The sequence below is a fragment of the Pholcus phalangioides genome, unplaced genomic scaffold (assembly GCF_987345545.1).
Source record: "Pholcus phalangioides strain wild (caught in Gottingen) unplaced genomic scaffold, Ppha-v1.0 ptg000031l_1, whole genome shotgun sequence".
Lineage (NCBI taxonomy): Eukaryota > Metazoa > Arthropoda > Arachnida > Araneae > Pholcidae > Pholcus > Pholcus phalangioides.
Genome location: NW_028301621.1, coordinates 9,684,372 through 9,701,525, shown reverse-complemented (window position 1 = coordinate 9,701,525; position 17,154 = coordinate 9,684,372). Strand labels below are relative to the sequence as shown.

General features: G+C 43.6%; 1 protein-coding gene across 1 annotated transcript in view; it reads left to right on the top strand.

The window, feature by feature from the left end:
• Positions 1–8,087, top strand: part of LOC149067383 (receptor-type guanylate cyclase Gyc76C-like) — a 315,737-nt gene extending 307,650 nt beyond the window's left edge. The window contains exons 19-22 of the mRNA XM_089252906.1: positions 2,691–2,934; positions 3,028–3,126; positions 4,195–4,286; positions 6,432–8,087. Of these exons, the coding sequence (XP_089109032.1) occupies positions 2,691–2,934; positions 3,028–3,126; positions 4,195–4,286; positions 6,432–7,379 (1,383 nt within the window). The 3' untranslated portion in view covers positions 7,380–8,087. The remainder of the gene's footprint in view (positions 1–2,690; positions 2,935–3,027; positions 3,127–4,194; positions 4,287–6,431) is intronic.
• The last annotated feature ends 9,067 nt before the right edge of the window (positions 8,088–17,154 follow it).

The window sequence follows — 17,154 nt, the reverse complement described above, 5'->3', positions numbered from 1 at the left end:
GTGACGTAGTTTTAGAGCACTTAAGTGGCCCCCAGTGTAGCTCTACATCACTCAAGTTACCCGCGGCACATTCTCAGATTATTTAAGTGATCCGCGGCATATAATTACGAATCAATTGAGTGATATCGTGGCACAGTTCCAGTGCACTTTAGCGGCCCGTACACATTTGCAGATCAATTAGATCCGGGAAACTATTAGAGATCACTAAAGTGGCTCTGCAGAGCACTTATCAATAGGAGGGAATGTTACTTCAAGTGCCCACAAACTATCGAAAGGTTTTTTTTTCGTTTTTGGCGCACCGAATCAGGGCCGTCTCTATTCTAGAATGGAGACGGCCCTGATCGAGTAAGGTGCCATTAAGAATATTTCATATTTTCATAAAGGTTGGTTGATGACGTAAGCATTATCCAAACCCCCCCACCCTCCCCATCAAAAGTCAGCAAATCGGAAACCCTCCCCCACATCGATGATGACGTAATACTTGAACGACCTGTCGTCTGCTTGCATGGAGGTCCTTTCTTTTGGATGTCTCCTTGGGACCTGAAAAAATTACTGAACTGGAAATTTGAACTTTCAGTTTGTAAGCTTTGTTTATAAGGAGCAAAGCTGAATGAAGAATTTCGTTTTTTTTTACCTTACCTTCGTCATCACCACATAAGGCACTTCTGATTTTCAAAGTAGGTGGCAGCACCAACAATATTTTTAAAAATGAATGTCTCTGTGTATTCTAGAGTATTAAATTAATTTTAATTCCTTTAAAATTGTTAGTGCTATTGTGAATTCGCTGCAAATGATACAAGGCAAAAAAAAACTGCTATTGGCGGACGGCGTAATGTTTCAAGTCACCCGGGATTCATTACTTCCTATAGATACAATATCTGTAAGGCGTACTGGCCTAGCGGGAAAACTCGATGCATTTATCGCACCCACGTCCTGCAGCAGGGGTCGATAGGCTGGGATCTTTGTTGGGGCCTTAGAGGATAGATTTTTCACTGGCCCCTCGATAAAGAATTTATAGTATGAAAATCAAAAATTATAAGAAACTAGGCTGAAGCCTTTCAGCCCCCAGAGGCCGTGCTATCTGTGCAGCCACGTGGGGCACCTCTCTAAGGAAGGGTACCATTTTTGTTTGATGCTTTCTATTTCTAAGCATGTTTTTTTTTTGTTAATATAGACCTGTTATTCTTTAACGGCAGAAACAAAGGCCAGACTTTTTTAAGGGATAAAGAATGCGACCACCTGCATAACATACGCCATTTTTTCTTTTAGAAATAAGCTACTGCCATACCTAATAACGCTAAAAATAATATTGTTGGGGCTTTAAACTGAAAACCTCCTTTCACAATCAATAATAGTTTAATGGGAAAAAAATTAAATTTTAATCAAGAATTTCCGAAGCATCTGCCGAGAAAGGAAAAGGTTTCTCTTTTGAAAAAATTGCTGCCCCTGAAAGAGAAATTTTGCGGCCCGGTGCGACCGCACCATTCGCACCCCCTCCCCCTAAGTCCGGTCCTGATCGGAGACAAGTTGGGAAGGAACAGCAAAAATGAGGGAAAAAGGCTTGTCCCTTAGTCTACATGTTCTTTCCCAACTTTTCGCAGATTTTTGTAATTGCAACAACTTTCTAATTGGGTTTTTTAGGATAGGGTGTCCATGTAAAATCAGTTTTTTTATTTTGTGACACGCTGTACCTTCATTCTCAAAACTGAAACAGTAGTTTCTGGACACATTTTTAGCATTTTTTCAAATTGGAACCATACCTCTACGACAAATAGTTGATGAGATGAAGGGCGAACTAACAGAGGCCACCCTTTATGGTCTATGGTCTATCTAATAAATTTTGCTGAATTTGAGGAATGGAAGAACCAATAAAATTTAAGATTGTAATTTCAAAGCTAGAATCAAAACACTGAAGCAAATAATGTGGGGAAAAAACCCTTTTTGACTGACGGTCCATTTCCTCGATTAAAGTATGTAAAAATATATGATGGCTCATATCTCTATACCAAGTATAGACACAAATGTGGTATAAGTAGCGTTAGTTTTAAGGGATGTTATCAAAGACTTTGAGCTGGAAAAAGTAGGAGAAAGCTTTTAGATAGATAAAGTGAGTGCTCAGAAATTATATCCAGATCATATATTTAACCTTAGACACAGTCACGGATCCACAGCGATGAGTCAGGAGGGGTGGCTAATTGTGTATGATTGCATGATTGTCCCGTATTTTACGGGACAGGCCAAGTTTTACCATATTATCCGGATTTTGGGAGGGGTGATTATACTCCCCACCCTATTTCTGGATCCACTGCTTGTCTTAGATTAGTTACTTCTGAAATACAAAGTTTCATTCAATGTTTTCTTCTCCATTGATAGATTCAACATTGTGTAAAATATACGTATAAGGGGGGGGACACCAAAATCATTCAAGTGCTTAGGGTCTTCAAACATCTTAATCCGACCCCGCAAGTATCGATAGTGATACCCCCAATTCCCAATAATTTTCAACGAACAAAGAGTGAATTCGGTGCCCCTGGTCCAGCACCCTTTGCACCAACACGGTTGGTTCTCATTTAACTACAAACCCTACACACTAATAGTGGTTTCCTAATCATCCTTCAATGTGCTGGAATTTATTAACATGTGTGTGAATTGGCGCACCTCTCTATTTCTCTCTCTCTCTCTCATTTCAGGTGGTTACATTCCTAAACGACCTTTACACGGTCTTCGACGACATTATCAGCCATTACGACGTGTACAAAGTGGAGACGATAGGCGACGCCTACATGGTCGTCAGCGGCCTGCCGATCAGGAACGGGGACCGACACGCCGGCGAGATAGGTTTCATGGCCCTCGAGCTGCTCGACTCGATACGGAGTTTCAAGATACGTCACAAGACCGAACACACGCTGAAACTACGCATCGGAATCCATACTGGTAATTTCACCCCCAACGTTATTCAATGTGTCTTGCATTTGATGCGATTCAGTCATTCAATATCACCCTCCATTTATGAACGTTTTATTTTAGGCCCCGTCGCTGCTGGTGTCGTTGGCCTGACGATGCCGAGGTATTGTCTATTCGGGGATACCGTAAACACTGCTTCGAGGATGGAATCTAATGGCGAAGGTATGTATTGGCTTAATATAGAAGAGGTCATCAATGCATGGCCCTCGAAGGTGCTTGCACTGGCCCGCCGGCAAAAACCACGTAATTCATAGAAATTCTGAAGGGAAAAACCTTCAATGAATTCTCTCCAGATTCGGTGAAAGAAATAACTTCACAATTACTTTAAGAAAACGTTTCAGAACTAATGAGAGAAACAATTTCAGAATTAGTGAGAGAAACAATTTCAGAATTAGTGAGAAACTATCTGAGAATTAATGAGAAATAATTTCAGAATTAATGAGAAATAATTTCATAACTAATGAGAAGTAATTTCATAATTAATGAGAAGTGATTTCAGAATTGGTGTAAACAATTATTTCTTAAATGGCGAGAATACATGATTAATGAAATTTTTTCAGAAAAAATGGTAATTTTTCAGAATAAATGAAAAATATTTCCCGAAAAATTGAAAAAAGTCCCGGGAGATCGAAATCAGACTGAAAAGAACTATAGAAAGGAAATAGCCCTCATGGGAAAGCTCCCCCATCGGAGAAATTTTGAACTAATGTTTCTATATCTGAACTCATACCATAAGATTTTGAACAGAATGTATACAACAATTTCTTCTACGTTTGATAATTTTTTTCTTGAAAATTCTCAGGACTTCTGATTCACCCTGGTTGAAAATTCACATTCTGATCTGATCTCTCCATACTAATTCAATATCTTTCGCCTCTTTAATGGACAAGTAACACTCTTTATACAGGGTGTCCACTCTTATCCTTGCCCAATAGCTTTTTGCCTGAATTATTGGTGTTAGGGACAAATTTCAATTGGAGTAAAATGTTTCAAATGATGTCAAAAGTTTTAAAGGCATTTAAGACGATGAGATACACCATTTGAAACATTTTTTTTTTCTGATTGAAATTTGACTCTGAAAGCAATGGCTCAGGAAATAGTCATTGGGCAGCGATAAGAAGTGGAACACCCTGTATAACGCTTCGTAATGTAAATGCTGAATTCGTATTGCATATTTTTACAGTGTATGCTCAATGAAAAAGTCGTTTTGTGTTTTTTTTTCCCATGTAGCTCTGAGAATACACATAAGTCCACAGTGCAAGGAGTATTTGGATCGCCTCGGTGGTTATCAGACAACTGAAAGGGGAGTCATCAAAGTCAAGGTGAGTCGGGCAACCTCTATTGACCCCTGAATGTATTTCATCGATGAATATACATCCATCTACGGCAGAAATGAGAGGGCTGATATTCCATGTAAAGGTACACCCATGTTTGAACCCCATTGACAGCATACGGGTGGTCAGCTGAAGTTAACTTTCTGTGGGTTCCCAGCTTCAAGGCGCGAATACGAGTGGATCTATTTCAAAAAAGCCTCTCTGCAGTGAATAACCCATGCCTACAGCATTAAAAAAACTCGCGCACCATTTAACAGGCCAAAAAAAAAAAAAAATTCATCGCCGAGTTGTTTGCTTCAGAAGAACTCGTAAACTATTTCTTTTATTTGCACAGTAAAACCCCTATCAACAGTCAATTCGCTCTTTTTTAGGACCAAATACAGTAATAAACCTTTGGAAAATGAAAGTATACATTTCAAATCCTCTTATTAATGGCGATCTTTGTTTTACGGACGAATTTACGTTCGCAAAAGAGGGGGTTTTCGCTGTTAATTTTTTTCTTGGTCCTCAAATTAATTCTGTTTGTGCATTTTCTTTTGCCTGTTCGCGAATTATTTCTCTTAGGGGCCGTTCAAGTATTACGTAAACAAATTTGTAGCCATTTTTGAGCCCCTTCCCCCCCCCCTTGTCAGCAAATCAGAAACCCCCCCCTCCTCCCCCATCGATGATGACGTAATACTTGAACGGCCCCTTAGCGTATTTTTTTGCCGATCCGCAAATTTTTTTGTCACATTTCTCTCTCTCTCCGAGAGGTCCCCATTTTTCCCCAATACACACAATTGATTTCTAATACGTATCTTGTGTCCTTTGTCGGACCAATTTCTTTTCTTTCTCCTTTTTGTTCACTTTTGACCTTGTCCGCTGCTGTATAAAGAGGTTGACGAGCATTGGTTTTGCGGTTGATACCGACAAAGCAACACGTTTTATTATAAGGCAAGTGAGAGAATAATGAATGCATCTGGGAGTTTCTTCTTTGTGCAGATGATTAACGGCGGAACGTCTTCTCTTTGCGCAAGAAGAACCCGGCATTTGCGGAAGAGCCGTTCCTTACCGACAGCGTTCATTCCGAACTAGAAAACAGAAGAAAAATAACACGCGCGTAAGAAAATTACATCGTGTAGATAGATAGTTAGATTGGAGTTTTCTTCTAGTCTTTTCGAGAGCTAGAACTTAATTAGCAGAGAAAAGGAATACTTGGAGATGGTGTCGGGGAGGGGGGGGGTATATGGCAACTTGCAACTCTACCGTAAACAGATGACAAGCTAATTAATTGGCACACGGAATGGCACTCACTCGGGACGGTTTGCTTTTCATCAAGCAACGAATACACTGTGGTACAGCCTTAGGTTTGATTTGTTCTCGTTCATGCTCCAGAGACTTATGCCCCTCTGGTGGTGAATTTATTGGAGTTTGTCAATTAAGACTCGGAAAAAGTTTTGATATCGAATCCCCTATTTGTCTGGGTGTTGTATCGATCCTACCCGAGTGAATTCGTCGTCGCCTGAAGGGAGAAGATTGGCTGCTGCGACTAGTTTCCTTCCCCCCCCCCCCGAATGATCAATAGACGTGTTTTGAAATAATTATGGCACTGTGTGGAGGTGGCGGCATCTTTTTGAGGCGTTTTCAGGAGAAGAGTTCATCCGAATTTCGCCGATACGTCTTCTGATGATGATGGATAAATTAACGTGTGCCATTCGTATATGGAACTGATTGCGCACACCCGGTGGAAAATTTTCCTGAACGTTTGCGGCGTTATTTCCTGAACTAAAGCTCCTTCACACCCAGGCTGACTCATGCATTATCGTTGAACAGAACTGTGACAGTCAGTATTATCGCTATAGCCAATAACTGCTCCCTATCCCTGTTTTTAAACGATTTGATGTCGCTTGCAGAGGTTCTCAGTTTTTTTATTCAAAGATGGACGGACGGTAAGACCAGTACCTCCTTCGTAGGCACCGTATTCTGAAATTTGTACTCGCACTTGTAAGCTAATTTCTAAACATTTGCGACATTACTCCCAAGCTATATTCTGAGCATTTGTGACGTCACTTCGGAGCCATGTTTGAATATCTATGAGTTACTACCAAGTTATATTCTGAACATTTGTTAATATGCGTTACTATTTCATTTCAGGGCAAAGGTGACATGACAACATACTGGCTCGAAGGTCACACCAAAGGACCCAAATGGAAATACAGCTCCAACTTGGATCTGTTGCCACCGCAACCTCTCTTCAGCCAACGCACCGAGGACAACCGTAAGAAGAGTCCGAAGCTGGGCGATCTCAGCAGGAGGGGTTCCCTGGCCGTCAGGAGGAACAGCAGCGTCAACCCGATCGACGAAACGGGTTCTGCGACGCTACCCGTATTTCTGAGGTTCACCCAGGAATGTCCCAAGTCCCCGAAACTCCTCAGTCCCCACAGCGGGTTCAGCAGGTTGCTAAGGATTCAGCAACAGGAAACCGGCAGCGGCAGCTGGTTCAGTGGTGCGTCGGCCAGCAGCTGCAGCGAACTGAACAGCGGATTTTTCGGAGACAACAACACCAGCGCCAACACCAGCCCAACCATCAAACTCCCGTCTAGTCCAAGTCACGTGTCTCAGCCACCGAAACTACCGGCCATAGCTGCCGTCAGCGGCGGCGGCGGCTGCTGTAAGAAACCCAAGCTGGAGAGCATCTGCTCCGAGGACTGCGAGAACTGCTGCGCCAACCCGGACGCCAACTGCCATTGCCACTCGGACGCTACGGGGCCCAGCGGCAACAGGAACGGACTCGTGAACATGGACGAATCTCTTAGGCCCCTCATAAGCACCAGCAACACCAACGACGTTGCCAGGGTAGATCTCATCTTACCGAAGGACATGGAGAAGGTCACGCACCTGAAGCCTCCGGTCCTCCGGCTACCGTCGAAGAGGTGGAGGTCGTGCGACGAGATCGTCATACCAAAGGGATCCAAGAGTTCGTTGAAGGACTTCTTCACGGGACTGCTCGGTAACAAGACCCACGATCCAGGGGGCAGGAGAACCAATAATATCCCATCTAGCAGGATGCTACCCGAGAACTTCAAGGAGGAAAGAGTCTAATAGCGTTACACACAAATACATTGCTCATTTTCCCCAGATGCGGATCCAGGGTGATGTGGTGACTTATCGTGTAGGTTCTTTAGATTCCCGTATTTTACGGGACATGCCAATTTTCCCCATATTGTTTGTCTCCGGATCCTCTCAAGGTTCTTGTTCACCGTCATCAGATAGTAGTCATTCGTGGTGGAGTACATATGGAGCGGTGTAATCACATAGTCATTCTTGAGTACGTACTTGGCGTGAATTCTATGCAAGAAAACAACCTGATATTCGGGCACGAGAACAAACAAAAGAATGTTTCAAACATATCGCGCGAGATGTTTCGTCATTAATTGTGATCACAACATGTGTGTGTATATAGATAGAACTCAATGTTTGTATAACCTACGGTTCCTTAAAGAAAAAGAATCTGGTGCACGCCACCTCTCGCACAAGCATGTCATTTTCTTGCATTGGTGCACTTCCAAAACAACAGCGATGGCCACGTGTACTTATATACTCTATGTGAATGTTTTTTTTATTTTTACATGATGGCATCGACCAATGAGCTCTGAATTCCATCGGGCCAAAACGTGTTTGGCATGCAGTCATCACAGTTTTGTTTTCGTTTGACGCGTGTTCAAATTTCATGTGATAGGGTTCTTGTTTTCAGTGTTTAAGTGTTTTGTCCTTGAAACGGTTTTTGTAAGGGGCCATTTTTAAGTACTACGTCAGCATCGGGGGGGGGGGGGGAGTTTGGATTTGATTACTTTTGATGACAACGGGGGGGGGGGGTTTGAAGGTTGCTTACGTCATCAGCCACCCCTTTTTGAAGATATGAAATATTCTAAGCTGCTGACGAAATTTTACTGACGGGGGGGGGGGGGGGATATCAAAAATGGCTGAAAATCTGCTTACGTAATACTTGAATGGCCCCCCTAAGAGCTCAAACGTGTTTGCAATATACAGTATATGGCATGTTGCTGAAAAAACAAAAAAAGTCCGTAACAGAATCGATTTAAATTGGCAACGCAATGCGGTCTCCCTACGTCCTCTTTTTTCCTTCTGAAAGCTATTTACTTCCTCTTGAAAGCAAAATTTCTATCGGTAGGCGTAATTACAGAATAGACTTCTTAACGTCAGGGTGTTCTGTTAATGGACCGACGAACTCAAAGAGTTGTTGGTAGGCATCAAGAGGAACAAAAAATTGCAATGGAACATGGCGTCGCAAACAACGTTGAGAGGGTGAAAATCGCGAAAAACGCGCGCAGGTTTCGACGTCACGCTGGAATGACAAAAAGTACGATAATAACTACAAAAAAATATTTATTTGATGAATTATTACAAGAGTTGTTGGAAGTGGCGGCCGCTGACGTCGTTGCACAGTCTACGACGACGTAAAAACGATTCTCGGAGCGCTCGAAGATACTAGGTATGCGTATAATGTCGCAGCGACAACAACCCGCGCTACGAGATCCTCCGGTGTGTCCACAGGCGTCGCATAAACGAGTGATTTAAGGTGACCCCATGGGAAAAAGTCGCACGGATTGAGATCCGGGCAACCACATGCCTCGCTGCACTGCAGCCGGCACACTTTGCAGCAGTTCCGGGAGGACGTGTTGCACAAAAGCAAGGTACGTTGCTCCTCTGGACTCAGAGCCCGCATGCGTTTTTCGCGACTTTCACGCTCTCAACGTGGTTTGCGACAACATGTTCCATCGCATTTTTCGTTCCTCTTGATGCCCTGCTAACAACCCTCTGAATTTCTCGGTCCATTAACAGAACACCCTGTATATATACACAGTAGAATCTCAACTATCCGGCCTAGTCTCTTGGCGCCATGAGATCGCCAAATCATCGGAGCTGTCGCCTGAATTGTGAAGGAAGAGTCGCCTTTATAATTAAACATTTATTACACAGCTAACGTTGCAATCTACAAGAACGTATCGGTACAAGCGGACCGCGTGGCCGTCTGATTTGAGCGGCAAAACGTAAGTCAAAGTTTTCTATCTCGCATGCGCGCTCTTTTCCTATTACGCGGACAGCGCCATCCAGTGGAGGACGCTGTCGCCACAGGTCTATCTGCGCACGGCCCATGGGCCAAGCGAAGAAGGAGTCTCACAAAGTCGGGATCTGGTTGAAATTTTCGGGAATTTGCCGGGTCTGGGGGCCCGTGATACTCTTAAGACGACCTTGGCGGGACTTGCACCTGCTTGAATGTAACTAGCCGCATTACAGAAAAGAAATTACCGAAAACAAAACCGGTTTTACAAACAATATCGTAGATGGGCAACTTCCAACGAATTGGCTCGAAACGAGTTGAAAATCACCAAATAGCTATTCCAAGCGTACCTAACAGTCTGAATGCATAGTAGCGTTGTTTGATTTTTCAGTGCCGCCATCAGAAGTGAAGTGAGTGATCTGTTATGATTGGATTACATTTGTGACGTTTGTAAGTCTGTTGATCTCGGAGGCGAGACTTTTTAAAGGGGAGATCAGCTCGCATTTGCGCCTTGAAGTTGGGAACCACAGGAAACCAACTTCAGCCACCCACCACTGTGGTGGGGTTCGAACCCGGGACCTCGCGACGCGAGTCCGTCACTATGACCACTCGACCACCACAAGTGAAAATCACTAGACAGCGATTTTCAATACATTTGCCTTTCTTTCTTACGTCCGCAACGTCCGTGGTTAGTTTTGGTTTTGGTCCCGCAACAGCTGTCTGTCTCTCTATTGCTTTTCAACTCATTTTCACCCCAACCTCCAGTCTGCAGCGTCCCTAGCTATCATAAACCCCCGAAAAAGCTGTCTAGTGTTTTTCAACTCACTCGCCATGTTTGCACACCCGTATGTCTTGGGCCCGAAAGAGCTGTCTTGTGCTTTTCAACTTATTATGTCCCCCCCCCTCCTTCTGCGAGACCCCGAAATAGTTGTGCTTCTTAATTCTTCCTTCCCCACTTGTTTGCGGCGTCCTTGGCTATTATAGTCCTAGAAATTGATGTGTCTATAGTTCTTCAATCATTTACCGTCCTCCCCTCCGCGAGCCATCCCTGACTATCTGTAATAGAAAGATAATTTTTCTACTTATTTGCTCTCTCTCTCTCTCGTTTCTGACCTCTTTGGCTATCTTACACCCGGAAACTGTTGTGTCCAGTTCTTTTCACTCACTTGCTCCCTCCTGTCTGCGGTGTCCCTGGCTATCTTAGGCCCCGAAATAATCCTCTAGGGCTTTTCAACTCATTCGCTATCTTTGCGCACCACTTTGTTAGCGGCGTCCTGGAATAGATGTGACTTGTCTCTGGTTATTGTAGACACCAAAATTGCTGTCTCTAGTGATTTTCAATACATTTGAATTTCTTTCTTCCGTCTGCGGCGTCCGCGAGCAGTTTTGGTTTTGATCCCGAAACAGCCGTGTCCCTATTGCTTTTCAACGCATTTGCCCCTCCCTCCCGGTCTGCATCGTCCCTAGCTATCATAAACCCCGAAAAAGCTGTCTAGTGCTCAACCTTTGGAAACCCGCGGCCCGGTTGATTTCATTTCTGTGAGTGGAAGGCCCGGCCATACATACGATTAATGAGAAATAAATGCCTAAAAATGGAACAATGAATTACTCACGTCCCAGTTTGACTAATGTCAGGGCCCGGTGGTTGAGAAACACTGGTCTGATGCTTTTCAACTCATTCATTCGCTATCTTCGCGCAACCGTCTACGATGTCTCTGGCTGTCAGAGACCCAGAAATATCTGTATCTAGTGCTTTTCTCAACTCATTTTCCCTCTCCCCCTCCTCTTTTTAGCTGATTTGCTATTTTTGCGCGCCACTTCGTTCGCACCACTGGCTAACTCAAGCCCTGGAACAGCTGTGACCAGTGCTTTTCAACTCATTTTTCAACCAATTATATTGAGAATTACTCATCTATAATCCTCATAAAAAGTATTAATTGCCTCCCAAGTTCGAATAATATCAGTAAATATTATGAAAAGAACTCTCTCGGTACTCGCCGCGAATTACTGACGAGTACCGTGATAGTATTATACATTCCTTTGTGTAGGGGAAATTACAGATTCCAAGATGGCCGACACACGTAATGCCCCCAAATTCCACGCTTCATCATCTATCAGATAAATCCCAATGCAGTTTTAGACGACATTGCCAAAACATTTTGGTTACTCATACAGCAAAATACGAATAATTATTCAAATTATTTCAGTGTAATTATAAATTATTTCATGAGCATTTCATTTTTACCATATCGATTTGTTTGTGTTTGTTACGCCATTTTTTTAGGGTTTGCGTGACGTATAGTATGATGTCGTTTATCGTTTGTCGTAGTTTTTTTGTTTTTTCTGGAGTCGTACAATGTCGTGCAATTGTGATATAACATTGGAAGAATTGTTATATATATATATTATATGTGTATGAGAATGTAAAAGATTATTATAATGAGCTATTTCTCTATGTACAACACTATTTATACACACTGTACACAAATTCGTCGTCTGTGTTAAATGTGCTCAATTTCCGTACTTCGACAACTTGTTTGGACGAGAGAATACATATGTCACACACAAACACACGTCATACATTCTTGCTTGTTGTATGTACTGTATATGGTAAATGTTTGTATGTCCGTATATTTAAATAAAACATATATATATTTGTCCAATTCTCTCTTTTCCATAAAGTGTGCCTGTATGACCTTTTCTTGACCTTTCTTTCACCCACGGGGGTTAAAGAAGAGGCCAAAGGGCTCTTTGAAGGCCAAGTACTCAAAATTAAGAAATTAATTGCGATCCACCCTCTAAGCCATGCATGGTAAACCCATGGCCTGGGACCAAATGTGCCCCCCCCAAACCTTATTTGGAAAAAAATGAACTAAGCGGCACATTTACAGATCGCTTAAGTGCCGCTGTGGTGGTCGAGTGGTCATAGTGACGGACTCGCATCGCGGGGACCCGGGTTCGAGCCCCACCGTCGCCACAGTGGTGGTCGGCTGAAGTTGGTTTTCTGTGGTTCCCAACTTCGAGGCGCAAATGCGAGCCGATCTCCCCGTTAAAAAGTCTCGCCACAGAGAGCAACAGACCTACAAACAGTGCAAATATTCAGTCACTACACATCACTCACTTCACTTCTGAGATATAGATGGCAGCACTGAAAAATCATACACAACACTAGATACGCACTCGGACTGTTAGGTACACACACTTACACTTCCGGCACAACTCACTAGGTAGAAAATTGCCTATGGCGATAGACCTGAATTGTGCTCGGTTAAAAAAAAAAAGATCGCTTAAGTGACCCGTGGCACAATTCCAGAGCACTTAAGCGATCCGTGGTGCATTTAGAGATCCCTTGAGTGACATGCGGCACAGTTTTAGAGCACCTAAGCGGCCGCGCCAGAGCCGTTCTGCATCACTCAAGTTACCCGCGGCTTGAATGATGCGTGGCACAGTTCCAGAACACTTGAGCGGCAAGGAAATATTTCGAGATCATTTGGATCCGCGAAACATTTAGAGATCTCGCACACATACACACACTAAAGTGTGACTCTGTAGCAAACTTATCAATGGAGACAATGTTAGTTAAGGTGCCCACAAACTAGAGCAAGGTTTTACTCGTTTTCGACACACCGAGTAAGATGCCACCAAGAATGTATCATATTTTTGTAATGGGTGGTGGTTTATGACGTAAGAATCATCTCGATACCCCCCCCCCCCCCCCCCGTCATCAAAAGTCAGCAAATCTGAAAACCCGCCTCTCACCGATGTTGCCGCAATATTTGAATGACTCCCCCATGCAGTTTAATAAGTGAGTTCATCGGGCGAGAGACATCTTTGGATCAGCGATTACGCTCGTGAAATGACGTCACTTGCTGTTAATGTCACCACCCAGCAATAATGATCACAGATGGCGCCATATCTTGCTCGAAATATATCGAAAACCGACACCGAACGTTACGGTTCATTTAAACCAGGGATAGCGTCGGTTCGGACAATTTGTGTATTATAGCATCTTCCGCCGTTTTTTGTTATCAGTCCGATCCATCATAATGTTATTGCATTAGGAAATAGACGTCTCTTTGTGGTCTTCTTTTCCTCCATGCTTACGCGTCATTAACCGGGAATATCACCGTCTCTCGAACTCCATTACGCAAATGCTGATTAAGAGATCTCGGTTCGAGATTAGCGAGATAATTTGGCAAAAAGAAAAAAACTGGTGGAACCAAAACCGCCAAATTCTAAGAATTCTGTTCATCGTTAACGGAGTCTTCCAGAAAGTCTTTTTGTAGATTCGTCGCAACCCCGAATACCGTGGGGGAAATTATCTGATAATTAGCGACACTCCGATCACAGCCGCTTTAGGGCTTCCGGTATTCGGATACGAAGCGGTCGGTCAACAATTGGCACGATATTCACGAAAGTGTTATCGGCGACTTTTGTGTACCCATTAAATTCAAAAACGACCAAGACACACACACATTCTTCAAAAACCCGTGTGAGATTTTTTAGGTAACTGGCGTATGAAGTTCAACTCGGACACCGAGTCGATGGCGTGAAGAACGGCGCTCAGCGGCGTCTCCGACAAACTCTGTTCAGCTGCAGGTTCCCGTTATTTCTCAACTTCTGGCTTCAGCAACGGCAGTGCAACGTAGGCTGCTCAAATCGATATTCGTGTAGCTAATTATTCGAAGGAACTCGTCCGTCATGTTAAGCCAGGTTTTCCTAGAAGCAGGTTTCTACAGAGCGTGCAGCGTGAAAACTGTGATTGGTCAAAAAAAAAAAAAAAAAAAAACCGGGCGGGTCTATGCATTACGACGGCCCTGCATTTCATATAAATACGCAAATACATTGTATCAGTCCGCTTTGCCTCCCGTCTAAACAAAATTACCCATTCCAAAATATAATATCCAAAAGTTTTTTGCATTTTTAATTGTTATAAATATACTCCCAAAAATTCAAATTTTATCCAAAAATTAATTCTTAGGATTATTCAGAAAAAATACCATCGTGGTGCTTCCATCTAGTAAGTGTTTTGTAAACTTCTTTTTGTAAACTTTTGTAAACAATTGTAATTGTTTTTACATTTGGCTGCTAGATGGCAGCCTGCACTCTATGTGTCTTGAAATTCAAGAGCAACGAAACACACATAAAAGGGGGAAAAATCATGTTTCTTTCCTCCATGGGGAAAAAATGTAATTAACGCGCACTGCAGCAGCTTTGGTTCAGGGTTACCAGGCTTGGGCACTCGTAAATGAGGACGCACGCTTGAGATTTTTCAGTAACTTCTCAACCGTGTTCGCAACAGATGGCGCCGTTATACTATTTGGTTTAACATAGACCTTTTTCCCCACGTCCTCCAACGTTTCGGGAAAAATTCTCCCTTTCGTCCCACGGAGAATTGGGAAAAATTGTTGTTGCGGCCGGTCATATTTGACTGAATAGTGACGCCATCTATTATGGAAATTGGGGTAAGTGGCGTCACTCTTTCTCAGTTTCGGGGTCTGGTAAACCCTATATACACCTAGCATGTTCCTATGACCCGTATTTCCGTGGACTTTCCCGTTTCTCTCCCCCCCCCCCGATTTTGGCCCCATCCACACATTTTTTTCTAGTGGAAACGTCCCGTTTATTCCCGTATTTTAATTGGTAATTACTCCTCGGGCTTTGGGTTATTTCAGTAATAGTTAACAACTTCGCTCACTTTCAGCATTTACTTTCCCGGTGACGTTCAGAATTTTCCCGTATTTATCTCCAGGAAATATATCCAGCCTGGGTATATTATGTCAGTTTGCGCTGCCATCTGTTTTTCAAGATGGGAACAACTGTCATCGGTCACTAGATGGCAGCACCGAAAATATCTGTTGTTTTTTACTTTTTCCCCAGTCATTGTCAGCAGTCCCTTTCAAAGCTGCATTAGGAGAATCTTTCAAGCGGCTTTGGTCCCTTTAGCGCGAACCGGGCTCTCACCAGCTTCTCACCATCAGGAACACCTCGGCCCGATCGATTTCTTGTTTTGTGAGTGGTGAAGAAATGAAACCGTAGGACGTAGGGTGGGGGAGGATTTCGGGTTTACACTTTTAGAAAGTGTTAACTCTGGTGATTCGAGACAATCGGGCAGACCTTCCCTCTCCCTTGTAGGTGCTTTCGTCTTGCCGGTGGTCGCAGATGACGGGCTTTGGCAGGTGGGGATCGTCGTATTCTATTCGGGGCGAGAATAGGTGAATTCCGAGAAAAAATACCAGGCCTGGAGAGCTTCGGCGACCCTCCCATTCGCTCGGCCATGGCCGATTCTAAGAGCTAGGTCTTTATCCCGTCTTTCTAACGTGCAACCGCTCAAAAAAAGTTATGTCGTTTTAAAGTTCCCACAAATCACTGCACTGCCCGCCGGTCCAGCCACTCTCAGATACAAATCCTTATAACTCGCGAACGAGCCATGGGACCACTACAAAACCCACTAAATGGCCCTTGGCGTAAAGGATGGGATGGGCCCCGATGCCCCGTGGTGTGACGGAAAGAGGAGTTTTTTTTTAACAAAAAAACGCGTTTTGCAGTTGCGGGGACACCAATGGTCACAGAGAGCCATGGAACTGCTCCCAAAACCACTAAATGGCCCTTGACGCAAGAGATAGGATGGGTCCCGATTCCCCCCCCCCCCCCGGTGATTGTGTAGCACATCCAGGAGAGAGGATGGGAGAGACCAAGCTAGCCATATACTGACCTAGAGAGTAGAGAGGAAATAGGGCAGCGCGTCACCGAAAGAGTGACCCAAACATGAGTTCGAGCAAAAGAGAGACCCAAACATGAGTTCGAGCAAAAGAGAGACCCAAAGACAGAGGCGTATTTAGGGAAGGTGGGGGGGTCGTCTAAGCGGAGGGGTCTGGTTTCAAATCCGGGAGTACGGATAATGAGGGGGGTTCATGTTTCGTTACATTTGCCCAATTGGTCCGTGGAACACGAGCGGTTAAGAACCCCTGATTTAATTTAATCTTTTTTATAGTTTGCTCTTGTCCATAAAAATTTGGGAGTTTCAGATTAGATTCTTGAGAATATTGATTTTTATTAATTTAGTTATTTATCCACGTACAAGATGGCAGCACTGAATTCTCAAATGTGTGGTTTCGTATATTGTAAGTGTCACAGGGGTTCTTAACCTTTTCCAGCCGTGACCAAAAATCAACAACAAGATAAGCTTCGCGACCCATGGGACTATTTATTTTTCGAAATTTTTAAGCCCAGTGATGCGATAAGTGCATTTCTAACAGATTTGTACGACCCGTCTCGGAGACCCCAGCTAATCTAATTCGGGTCGTGACCCATAACTCAATTCCTGGCTGTTAGTTGATCTAAACGACCTGAAGCCCCAGTGGCCCAAGTTTGGGTTGCGACCCATAGGTTAAGAATCACTGGTATATTTAATGTACAGGGTGTTTCAAAAATAATCACCCGATTTCAAATGCGTGTATTACGAAAAATATTGAACATAGGCACTAAAGATTAGTTTTATATTACATGGCTAATCATAAAGTTTTTTTTACAAACCAAACTAAAGGTGCTCAATATGTCCACCTGGGGATGCACGACATATGTCTATGCGGTAGTCAAATTTGTCCCAAACCTTTGTCAGCATGTTTGCGTTCACGGCTGCTGTTATACGTATCTTCAGTTCGGATAATGTAGCTGGAAGGGGAGGCACATAAACGTAGTCTTTTGTAACCACGTCCCCACGAGAAGAAATCGCACACTGTGAGGTTCCGGCGATCTTGGAGGGCCACTGATGTTCAACTGAATCGTCAGGTC